The 11934-nt window shown below is 40.6% G+C and overlaps 1 protein-coding gene across 4 annotated transcripts; it reads right to left on the bottom strand.

The window, feature by feature from the left end:
* Positions 1-452: 452 nt before the first annotated feature.
* CNBP (CCHC-type zinc finger, nucleic acid binding protein) lies at positions 453-1887 on the bottom strand. 4 transcript variants are annotated; one of them, XM_006901354.1, is made up of 4 exons: positions 1764-1887; positions 1575-1667; positions 1194-1392; positions 453-570 (listed from the first exon to the last, which is right to left on the bottom strand). In XM_006901354.1, the coding sequence occupies exons 1-4, from the start codon at positions 1885-1887 to the stop codon at positions 453-455; spliced, it is 534 nt and encodes a 177-aa protein (XP_006901416.1). The 4 variants fall into 4 exon arrangements, with proteins under 4 accessions (XP_006901416.1, XP_006901415.1, XP_006901418.1 ...); XM_006901353.1 differs by having other exon boundaries at positions 1194-1400; positions 1577-1667; XM_006901356.1 differs by having other exon boundaries at positions 1785-1887.
* Between the last annotated feature and the right edge of the window lie 10047 nt (positions 1888-11934).

Raw genomic sequence — 11934 nt, 5'->3', positions numbered from 1 at the left:
GATACAGATGTTACTTGATGTTATTTAATAGCTACTGAGGTCAGACAATCCAAGGCCACCATTATTCTAAAATTAAAGTTACTTACAGAAGTTCATAAACTTCCAAATTGTTTTATGTCCTACATGGGAACATTTCAAGAAACCCAGAATGGGCGTACTGGTCTGACTCAACTCTTCCCATTCATTAATCCCTATTCACCAGTGACATGGAAAGGGGGTTCTTTAACAAAGCATTATACATAACACCTCTACCAAACTAAACATAAACTTTTTTTTTGTAGTTAAATGCAGGAAGTCGGTTTTTTTTCCACCCCTTTCCTCCTTTTACACGGCAAGTAAAGCTCACTGGCCTGGGAGTAGCCTCTATCTGCCAACCTCTGGCCAGTGAAGAGTATTCAGAGAAAAGAATACAACCATCAATCAGAAAAAGGAGGGGCGACAAAGGAGAATAATTAAGCTGTAGCCTCAATTGTGCATTCCCGTGCAAGGTGCCCTGACTCTCCACAGCGGTAACAGTTGACTTCACTTGTCTTGCTGCAGTTGATGGCTACATGACCAGTTTCACCACACCTTTAAAAAAAAAAAAATAAAAATTTATGAGTTTTCACATTAGTGTTCAAAGACTATAGATAAAAAACTACAGTGTTAATGACTACAGATAAAGCAATGAATGCATTTATTTTTCTGTTTTGGACAGTAAATCTTACCTTTAATTTGTCAACTTAAAAGCAGACAATGATTGGAGAAATTAGCAAATAAACCTACTAACAAGTACATAGCTAAAGTTGTAAAAGGGAATTTTTTAGAAAAAAATGATCTCTTGAGAATGATGAAGTACTACTGAGCGTCTTTTCTGAGGACATTTAAGAATTAATTTTACACACACTTTTTGTAAACTTATACTGTTTTTTTTTAAGAGGATCTCTGGAAGACTCAAAATTTAAACATTCCTATTTTTTCTAAATACTAAAAAAATCCAGAGTTCTATGACCTGTTCGGCTATTATAAAACACACAGTTTATCATGGCAGGCTACAGACTGTTGAACAAATGGGTTACTGGGTATTGGGGCGGGGGGTGTGTCACACTAAGCCTTCACTGAATGTTATTAACCCACAAGAGCTTTCCATTTACAGAAAATTTCATATAAAACTTATAAGTATCCAGTCCTCTAGCTGAATTTTAATAACTTACCTATAACACTTCACTTTGGTGCAATCTTTTTGAATGTGTCCAAATTCTCCACAAGAATAGCACTTCTGCTCATCAGCATGGTCACAATCACGAGCCAGATGGCCTGGTTTGCCACAGTTGTAACAGCACTGCTCTCGCTCTCTCTTGGGCTCCTTGCAGTCCTTGGCAATGTGACCACCTCTACCGCAGTTATAGCAGGCTTCAACAATAAGGAAAGAAGCAAACCAAGACTATAAAATCTTTTCAAAATGGTGTTCTATTTTAACCTACACTAGAGAAAATCTCAGAAGTAGAAACCCTTTCAATACAATAATGCAGTAACACATGCTCACTTCTAATTCTAGAATAAAAGGGTATGAGCAGGAAGTGTTAAATACTTACCATCCTCCTGAAGATCACAATCCTTGGCAAGATGACCAGACTCACCACAGCGGTAACAGATGTCTGGAAGAGATGAGGAAACAAACTGGAAACCTATTTTGAGCAAAAACAAAAGAATATGGCCAATTTAGAAGAGTCTTCATACTAATAAGTATTGAAATACTTTGAAATTTTTATTCGACAAAATACCTCTATCCGAGGTAAAACCACCTCTGCCACGGCTTCTCATTCCACGACCACGGCCTCCTCCAGTAGGGCATTCCCGGGCCCAGTGGCCAGACCGCCCACACTTGAAGCACTCATTGCTGCTCATGGCTGTAGTTAGGTCTTCTAAATATTAAAAATTATAACATTAAGCCACCTAGGTTTTTTTATTTTAATCCCCACTAAGTATATAATTAAGGAAATTATAGGGGTGGGGGGGGAGTCAGTCAATATACTGTTTAGAAAAATTACCACAGAACTATTATCACCTATTATTCTATGATATATTAGTAATTAAGAGTATAAAGAGAAATCGCTAGGTGGTAAAAATGGTTATGGACTCAAGAGATGGCATAGACAGAAAAGGTCTATAAAGGCTCCTGTACAGATTACAAACCAAGGAAATACTATGGAAGATAACATTTGCAGTTGCCAAGAGTTGGAATCAACTCAATAGTAATGAGTTTTTATCAGAAAAAAAATCTCTGCTCAAAATCTTGTATCTTGAGAAACCCAAATTTTTAAAAAGAATTCAAGGCAAAAAGGTAATGTTTTCTTATTTTTTTTTTATCTTTAAAACTATTAAAATGAACCCATCTCTGATAACTGGGATTTTCAGGCTGCCAATAAACATTCATAACTGGAATATTTCATTCCAGGTCCAACATTCTGTACATAGTTTTCAAACATGGTTACAATCCAGCACCTTTATTCTAGGCAAATCAAAGTTCATAATCCAAACCAATGGAGCTACAGTATGGATTCAGGAATTCAGATAAAGATCTATCACTCTGATCCTGATCGCAGTTCACCTTTGTTATGCAAAGCAGTCAAATGCTTGCTAAGTGAGATGAGAGGACAGTCTGAATCCACCAAAAAAGATGGGTAATCAATCTCCTGTGCAATTTTTCAGCCTCTGAATCAGTTATGAGTTGATTCTGACTTATCAGGCAACTGAATGAATGGACTGTGTATTTCTTATACAACAATCTAAAAATAAGCTGATGCTATTCCTAGACTTCATAAGGCAATGTAGTAATTGAGGCAATTTGACACATCCTCAATACTTTAATACATAATTCCAATAATCCAATATTCAACATGTATTTCTAGAGCTATCAGAATTACCCCATCTGCCTTAAAAAAAACCACCACTAATTTTGTTTCTTAAAAATTCAAAATAGAAATGAAAAAGCACTATTAGATCACATGTTTACTGGTAAAATAAAGTAGTAGTTAAAAGTTATGTTTATTAAAGAAGTCTTTCCATAATTTTAGCTAATAGATATGAAGCATGCCAACCAGCTGGTCTAGGCTTTCACTCTGGTCCCTTGTGGTCAACATACATGTATGCCTCCAGTACCATTATTAAACCAACTGATTTCTACTGTTTTTGGAGGCATGCGTGTTACCTATTCTCTGATCCAGATCCTGTTTTAATGCTCTTATTTAGTTAAAGGGTCTTTATGCTAGTTCTTAGAACTAGGGACAGAGGGGAAGATAGAATCTGAGCTGAGCATTATAGCTCCATGACAGCGCCTGGCTAGAATTTTGCTGCACTTTCCTATCTCCCTGTTCTCTATTCCGCCACCTGTCATGATCTTTTCTAACCTTCATGGACCAACTCAAATGCCAATTCTATAAAAGAATCTGACATCACCAACCCTGAACAAAGATTACAAAAACCTTTGTCAATACCTGTCTGTTAGTACATTTTGAAAACCAGCTCAATAAGGATTAAGTCACTTTCTGAAATCAAAGTTTCTGGGCAAGTTAATTTTTAGAACAGTTTTAAGTTTTTCAGAAGGATCTGTATCTGACAGCACTGTCACATCATCTTTTACAGTATTTCCTGAGGGCAGAGGCTAAGTAAGTCACCTGAGTCATTATATTCTTCCATGTAAGTATCTTTTTATGTATTTCGAATAGTCACTTGTTGAATGAAAACTGTTATCTCTTATACAGATTCAATTCAATCTAACCAAGCACTAAACAATAAAGCCCTTAAATTTGTTATTACTTAGAAGAAATGCCTTACAATCTACTTCTGAAAAACTAAAACCAAAACCTCAATGGAACAAAGTTCTAATCTTAACACAAATGAACTTTCCCAGTTAAGTATTTATAAGATTGACCCACTCTGAAAGCTCCAGATTCTTGAAATGAGACCACAAGTATGGTTTTCTGTAAGTGAACTGAAAGACTAAAGCTTTCAGCTTCTCTGAAGGATTAAGGCTTACTGCTCTAAAGATAACCCTAATAAAATAAAAAAGACCATTATTCCAATACAGCATTAATTTCCATTTACAAAAGTTCTTTTTTGGGGGGGAGCTCTGATGGCCTAGTGGCAAGAAGCTGTGCTGCAATCCCAAAGGTACACAGTTCGAATGCATCAGATGCTCTCGCGGAGGATGGACAATTTCCTCCTGTACCAGTCAGATCTGATTTGACGGTACATGCACAAAAAATAATAATTTTTTTTTAAAAAGGTTCTTTTTGGGATGTAAGTAATATCTACAGGACTACAAGAAACTATGCTGAATTTGAGAAAACCGGTGCAAACTGACGTTATTGCCTATCTATTATAATTTCCACATCTGGTTGGAAATACTCATCCAAGGTCACTTTAAAAAGCCAGCAGCAGGGTCAGAATTCCTAAACTGGTATGCTGGATTCTATTAGTCAATCAATTTAGAAGCAACCAAACCTCAATTACTTTTTGGAATGCTACAAAACACACCCTTACAGGTAAAAAACACCAAACCACGATTTTTACTGTGTGGCAAGGTACTAAAACCAAGAGTATCCCCATTTTGCAGCTAAAAATCGCTGATTAATTAGAATATATGAGAATAATTAGAAAGAAATTAGAATAATACCAAACCTGAATCCCAGTATAATTATTTGCTGTTAGTACTTTGGAAAAGGAATTTCCGCCTTCTGTGTCCATTTAAGTAACTGTATTAAAATGGATGTGTGAATGGATAGTAGTGAAGGCTACCAAGTATGTAGAATGTAATCAATGCCCCTGATTTGTATCCTTAAGCCTAGAAAGAGCAAAATTTTGTTAACACATACTTTGCAAGTCTGAGGCAGTCTGCATCCATAAAGATTTCCAGTCCTGAAAACTCTACGGGACAGTTCTAATCTTAAAAGACTGGCCAGTAAGAATTGACTCAATGGCAGTAGAATTTAAGAGTTTATGTCCTCTGCTTACATCATCATTCTTTCTGTTCTATGTTAGACTGCTTACAGGAAGACTAAAATCTGAACTCAGTCCACTGTCTGCATAGGGCAGACTTTGAGTGATACCAACTGTTCTATAATCAACTGTCATCTCTTTCTACATGATAGTGGAAATTAGAACGGAGAATTCTGGTGTAGGGAGGGAGATTTCCAAGTGGTCTCACATTTTCAACTATCAGAAAAAAAGATTTGTTTCCAATTTTAAATTTTTGTCTATCAAGTGCATTCAGGGCTGCGTGGTTTGTAAAAAAATACAGGGTTTGGAACCAGTTCATTCCAGCTTGACTCAGCTGAATTCAAATTTTCACCCAGCTATATTAAATCAGAAGCTACATTTTAACAAGACCCCAAGGGAAACTGTGAAAATTTACCTGGACATTTTAACAAAAAGCAGATTTCTGACTCAGTATTAGAAAACTATCTAAAAAGGGAGTAGAACGAACCTAACCGGCTAGAGTTCTAAAAATAAGAGATACAGCAAATGTGAATATAATTCTTAGAAAAACCACACAAAAAAATAAAGCTAGCCGGATATTATTACTGATGTGATTTTAATCCTGAACTTTCCTAATAATAATTTTTTTCCCCCTAGGACCCTGTTATTTGGTTATTTTACTCACTGGAATTCACAAATTCAGTATTAAGTGGTATTTTGGAAATTTAAGTAAATTACCTACTTTTTTCTTACTATCATGTATGTGGAACAATTATGGTCATTAAGAACAAAGGCAAATTAGTGCAATTATTTGGACTTTAGTACCAATCATTAAGGTCAAGTAATTAACTTTCTACTCCAAAAGTTTTGCAAAAGGACATTACAACCACGTAGCAAAAAGTTATAAATTTGTAGCGTACCACCACACATATACGTACCACCACACATATACCGCATCATTCCTTATTAAGCCAACAGATCCAACCCCACCTCTGAAGTTCTCCAAAAGTGACACCACATCTAAAACCTAGCAAGCTAACTTTACTAGTTACTATCCTCATTTGTAAGTATGGAACCACTCCAGGTGATCACTGTTACACAAATGCTGATGGCCACAAACTATCATTTCATTCTAGGAACTTTATCAATGTGAAAACTGCTATATACTGTAATTTCTCAATGATGTTCTCTAACTGCAGTAAAAACTAACACTGCCAGAATTTTCATTAAGAGAGACAGTGAAAAGTGTTTCTGTGTTAGGATGCCTGTCCACTTACTATTAGCAGACTAGGAAGTAATTTATGTATTTAATGACTCCTACTCCTGCAGGAAAAACAGCAAAATCTGTCAAGTGTTTTTAGCCAATAGATCAATTAATCCAATATGGCGCTATTGCTGTCAAGCGCAATGTGATACTTTTCCACATATATTTATCACTGACTTTATTTAAAAACAACCTCCCAATATTAGCCCCAGAACACAAAAAGTACCTAAACAGTTACAAGAAAACATAAAATTTACAAGAGCCTAAAAAAGAACCACTCAGCCCATTTTAAAGGTCAAATGCTAGTGTAAAGAAATGAACCTTAGTGTCCCTTGACATTTATTATAGATTAGTTTGCACATCTATAATCTTTCTGTCAATATAAAGAACCGATATTTTGGATCCCCAGAAAAGACAAGTTTTTCCTAGAACTCAATAGCACTGAACAACAACGTCTTACGTAGTTAAGCACATAAATACTGTTGCCTACTGGTAACTGTACTTGAAAATGTCTTAGAAGTTCTTATTTTAGTCCTCAGTAACCTAAAATAATTTACATTTTATACTCCAGTACACAGCTCATTTATAAACAAAATCCAGGTTCAACAGCTGAAAATAGTACCTGGCCCTCTGTAGAATGTGTTAAGAATTTTTAAGAGTAATTAAAAAAAATCTTTTTAAAAACTTGCTAGGTAAGCAAAATCGTTAAACGGTGGGATGTTTCAGCCATCTTTTTAAAAGCCTCACTACATAGTGCTTGGACAAATGAGTAACATGACGCTGCTAATTTAAATTCAAAGGTCAATTCGTTTCTCTTCACAGTTGCATCATACAAACTGGAAGAGGAAAACCTACTTTCAGAAAAAATATTGTGATTTGGGCCAAGGTGAGGATCTTATTGTACCCTAAAAATAAGGGGTTAAGAAGAAGGAAAAAATCCAACCACCAGAAGACTAAGCTGCTTTATCTTGCCCTTTATGTGCACTCCACTACCTGAACTCACAGGCCATAAATGAGCATTTTTTTTAAAAGACCTCCACCCACCGCCCAAACCAGATGCAGTCACTTCCTCTGGAACTGCCCCGTGGCTGAGCCATGTGGTGAACATGTGGCAACGAGGATGAGCCTGACCCATAACAAAGTCAAACTTGGGCCCAAATATGAGCGACTATGCCATCTCAAAATAGGTTTCCATGTAAGGAAAAATAGAGACGGAACCTGGCTAATAAAATTTAGAATCTCATTTCCAGAGTGAATTCTAATAGTTCAATTAATTAAAACCCATAAGCCTACTGCGGCTGTTCATGAGTTTAAAAGTTTGAAAAACAGTTTTGTTTTTTTTTAAAAACCCACAGTTTTTAAAGGGGACTCCCCTTCCCAACTCCCCTGTCCGAAGTCTGGCTGACTGAAGGAAAACGTATTCTTTCAGCTCCTTCTCGAACGGCAACGTTAATAAGACAATTAAGACCACTTGAATGACGATACAAAACTCAAGACTGCGAAGGTGCCTTAACAGTAGAGACAAAATGGAATGACGAGGGCTCCCCCAAGCCTTCCCGCGGGGCACCCCGACGTCCCCAACGCAAGGTCTCCTTCAAGGACCTTTTCGGGAAGTCTCGGCTGGGCGCCAGGCCCGCGACCCTGACACATACATGGCCTGCGGGGCGCCCTCCCCATCCCCCCAGTCGCGTCCGGGGCCTCCCCGCTGCACCACCTCCTCTCGCTAAGATCCCGCCAAACTGCGTCTCCCCGTCTCTTTCGGCGGCTTCCGAAGCCCCACAGCCACCATGCCAAGGGCGTAGAGGCCTCATCGGCTGTAAACCCGAGGCCTCGGGTGCGGCCTGAGCTCCGCGAGAGCCCCAACGAGCGGTGGCCCGTCCTCACTGGTGGGAAGCGAAGGCAGGAAGGTGTCCTGATGGCGGCAAGCCCAGGCCTCGGCCGCGGGTGGCGGCAGTAACCCCGCTCCCCGCCTGACGCAGCACCGATGCAGGCCAAAGTGCGGCCGCCATCGCCGCCTCATCTCTCCCTGCCCCTCTTGTCCCCCGCGGCCATAAGGCCGTCTCGCATCTCCTCCAGCCCAGGTTCCGACTTCCAGCCCTCACCTTCGGCGTCTAAAGGATCCTAGACAGACGAAGAATAGGACGCAGTCCAGGAGAAGGCAGCTCACAAGACAGCGCCTGTTTATCTTCAGGGTCCCTGCCTGCGCCACACGCGGGTATGCACACGGCACCACACACGCCGCTGCGCACGGCTCCCTCCGCCTCGCCCACGCAACCAATCAGCGCACAGACACCGGCCGTCCAATCACAGCCACCGCCCAGCGGCCTGCCCAGCCCGAGCGCGGCGAGGAATCTCTGCGTCTTCCCCGAGAACGGCGACCTTTCCCGTCATGCTACGCGCGCGGCCTTTCCCGCCCGAGGCCGCTGCCCAGCCCCACCCGGCGACGGGGAGGAGCTGGTAGCAATGCCGACCTCCCACCTGAGGCCTAACGGCGTCTTTCTTTGCCTCATGGCCGTTTGTCCAGGTAGCCTGGGACGAACGTAGCCCGGGGATTGATGTCAGCGTATTGACTATAGAGCTAAGCGGGAGATATCTGCCTGGTTCTGACACACTTGGAGGGCCAAGCCCTAGTTTCCGATATACGTTTACATTTCTGGAAAAGCCGTGGCTATGTGCCATAGAAGGGGCTGTGGACATTGGGGGGGGGGGAGAAGAACGAACTGGGGAGGAGGGTGGAGAAAACAGTGCAACAATCAATGAATGAAAACCCAAAATCTCTAAATGTTCATTAAAACTAATAAAATTTAATAATAAAAAAAAAAGAAGGGGCTGTGGAGGATGTAGGCCTTGGGTCCTGACACCTGATTAGGGTTTTGTATGATCCTAGGCAGTCCTGCTAAGTGGTGATTCAGTGAGCCCACCCCAGGGATGACGTGAAGATGGAGAAGGGAAGGGAGCAGTATAGTCACAGGACCTCGTTGGCACAGTTATAACTAAGATCCCCAAGGAGTTAAAGGTTAGAGACAGTGCTGGAGAGTTCTTTGGACATTCCTTAGGCTAAGAAATGGCGCTTTTGGTATTTGGACAAGAGACATTTGTGTATATAATCATAGCTCTAAAGACTGATGTAGAAAGTCTCTTACCTAATTTATTTTTTATTTTTATTTTTTTTTTATTTTTTTTTCTTTCTTTTTTTTCTTACCTAATTTAAATTGCTCTTTGTCTCAACTATAAATTTGAGGATTTTATGTATGTTTTCGGTTAGGGATGTGGGGTGTGTGAAATAAAGACTCCAAAGCTCTGGTGACATAGTGGTAAGAACCTACGCTGCAATCCCGAATGCATACACGTGGTTCGAATCTGGGTGCTGCTCCACGGTAGAAAAATGGGCAGTCTCCTCCCGCTCAGCCATGGGTCGGTTCCGCCTAGACAGTACTTAACAACAATAACAATACCTTTAGTTCTAAGTTGTAATGTGCAGTGGAGTCAGAACAACCCATAGCTGACTCTCCAGTAGGTTTTCAGAGGCCCATCCTCCTCCCACAGAGCACCTGATATGTTAAAACTTTGTGCCTTTGGGATTACAGCGCAGATTTTTACCACAGGCCAACAGAGCTCCTTAACTTGAAAAGACTCTCTGAAATGACTGACACACCCTCTATCGGTGTTCAAAGCTGTAAACTTAATGAGGCAAGATCACTAAGCTTTCTCTTTGAGGCCCTGGTGGATTCGAAGGATACGGGTTTACACCACCAGTGCTCCTTAAAATGATAGTGGGATAGCTGGGTCACATGAAATTTCTATGTTCAGCTTTTTGAGGAAATAACAAACTGCCTTCCAGAGTGGTTGTACCAGGGAGTTCTGGTGGCCTAGTGGCAAGAAACTGTGCTGCAATTCCAAAGGTGGTGGTTTGATTCTACCAGATGCTCCCCTGGAGAAGGTAGGGCAATTTGATGATACTGGACAGTACACAACAAGGGGGGCGGGGAAAGCTGCTAATAACAAGGGGGGGTGCCACTATCTAAAAGGTCACTAGCTGGAATCCAGAATGGTTGTATATCATTTTACAATCCCACCAAAAGTGTATGAATATTTCTATCTCTCCAAATCCTCTCCAACACTGGAGTGAGATGGTATCACGTTATGGTTCTGATTTGCACCTCTTATTTCTAGTGATTTTTTACTATTTCTTCATGTGCCTATTGGCCAGCCAAATGTGAAAAGTCTTTCCATGTCTTTTGTCCATTTTGCGATTAGCCCTGTAGTAGTCTATTAACTTGCCAATTACCCCACCCCCACCCCCACCCAGTCTGTAGGTTTTTTTCATTTGAAAAGTTTTTTATGCACATAGGGATTTAAATTTTAGAACGTCTCATTGAATCCTCTTCTGATTGTCTATTTCTGGCTGTACTTGCCAGCCTAGTTATACAATAGGCTAGACCTTCAAAGTTTGGTCCCATTTTGTCTCTTATGAGCTTTATGTTTTTAGGCTTTACCCCTAGGTCTCTGATCCACTTGGACTTGATTTTTATGTACAGTATAAGATGTGGCTCTTGCTTCACCTTTTTGCAGTTAGTTGGAACCACTGGTGGATTTGAACTGCCAGAGATGCATGGCCTTTGGGTTAGCAGCACAACTCGCTACAGACTATGCCACCAGAGCTCCCACATTTCTGCAGTTAGTTAGAAGGCCAGTTTTCCCAGCACCAATTGTTGAAGAGATTGTCCTTTCCCCATCTGACAGGTTTTGTTTCCTTGTTGAATACTAGTTAATCATGGGTAGATGGGTTGATTTCTGGGTTCTTGATTTTGTTCCATTGGTCTGTGTGTCTGTCATTATACCAGTATCATGTTATTTTGGTTATTACAACTGCTTAACAGCTTTTGAGATTAGAGAGTACTATGCCTCCAACTTAATTTTTGTTTTTCAAACTTGCTTTGCTTATTCAGGGTCTCTTTGATTTCCATATAAATTTGCCAATTGTCATTTCTAGCTCTTTAAAAAAATGAGTAGAACTGAGACACAAGCAGAAAATTTGTACATTGATGTTCACAGCGTTATTCACATCAGAAAGAAAATGGGAAAAGCCCAAATGTCCACCAACAAACGAATGGATTGAGAAACTGTGGTACAGTCACACTGCCCTGGCCCGCGGGGATCTTCAACGGTGACCCTAGGAGGGGAAGAACGAGAATGGGGGAGAGAGGAGGCCCAAAAAGCAGGAAGACAAGTCAAATCTGCGATCAAGTCTTCATTTTATTGAAAGCACTCACAGCATATATATAGGAGCACAATGTGGGGGAGGAGAAGTACGCAATGGGGGAGAATAACATGTCGTTTCCAGTAAGCTGAAAGTTATCTGGTAAACAGAAATTTAGCAGGGCGTTCCCAGTAAACCGAAACCTATCCTGCCAGGGTGGGGCAACATGTCTAGACATGTCCTTAGAGAATTACAAAATGGCTTCAGCTAGGTTGAACTAGCAGTCTGTAACAGATCCTCTCTGTTTTAATAATTATTTGAAGATTGCAAAAGCGCAACAGGATTACCTTTGGTGCTCTCCTGTTTGACCATGTATGAAACCGGCGCCTGTCTTAGGTTGGACACCGCACCTACTGATCTTACCCATCATGGGCTAACCCAGCAGCTACAGCGGGGCACCTGTCTTAGGTTGAAACAGGGGCCGGTGTCTCTTACCCATCTCTGGCTGCCC

Source organism: Elephantulus edwardii, unplaced genomic scaffold (genome assembly GCF_000299155.1).
Source record: "Elephantulus edwardii isolate Elephantulus edwardi_28Jun2011 unplaced genomic scaffold, EleEdw1.0 scaffold00322, whole genome shotgun sequence".
Taxonomy (NCBI): domain Eukaryota; kingdom Metazoa; phylum Chordata; class Mammalia; order Macroscelidea; family Macroscelididae; genus Elephantulus; species Elephantulus edwardii.
Note: the sequence above shows the minus strand (reverse complement) of the source record. Positions and strands in the feature narration are given on the sequence as shown.

Coding starts and splice junctions, on each gene's coding strand:
- CNBP (XM_006901353.1), bottom strand. CDS start 1,887: ATGAGCAGCAATGAGTGCTTCAAGTGTGGGCGGTCTGGCCACTGGGCC. Junction 1,401..1,576: donor GATTGTGATCTTCAGGAGGA/TGGTAAGTATTT, acceptor TTCTTTCCTTAT/TGTTGAAGCCTGCTATAACT. Junction 571..1,193: donor ACCAAAGTGAAGTGTTATAG/GTAAGTTATTAA, acceptor TTTTTTTTAAAG/GTGTGGTGAAACTGGTCATG.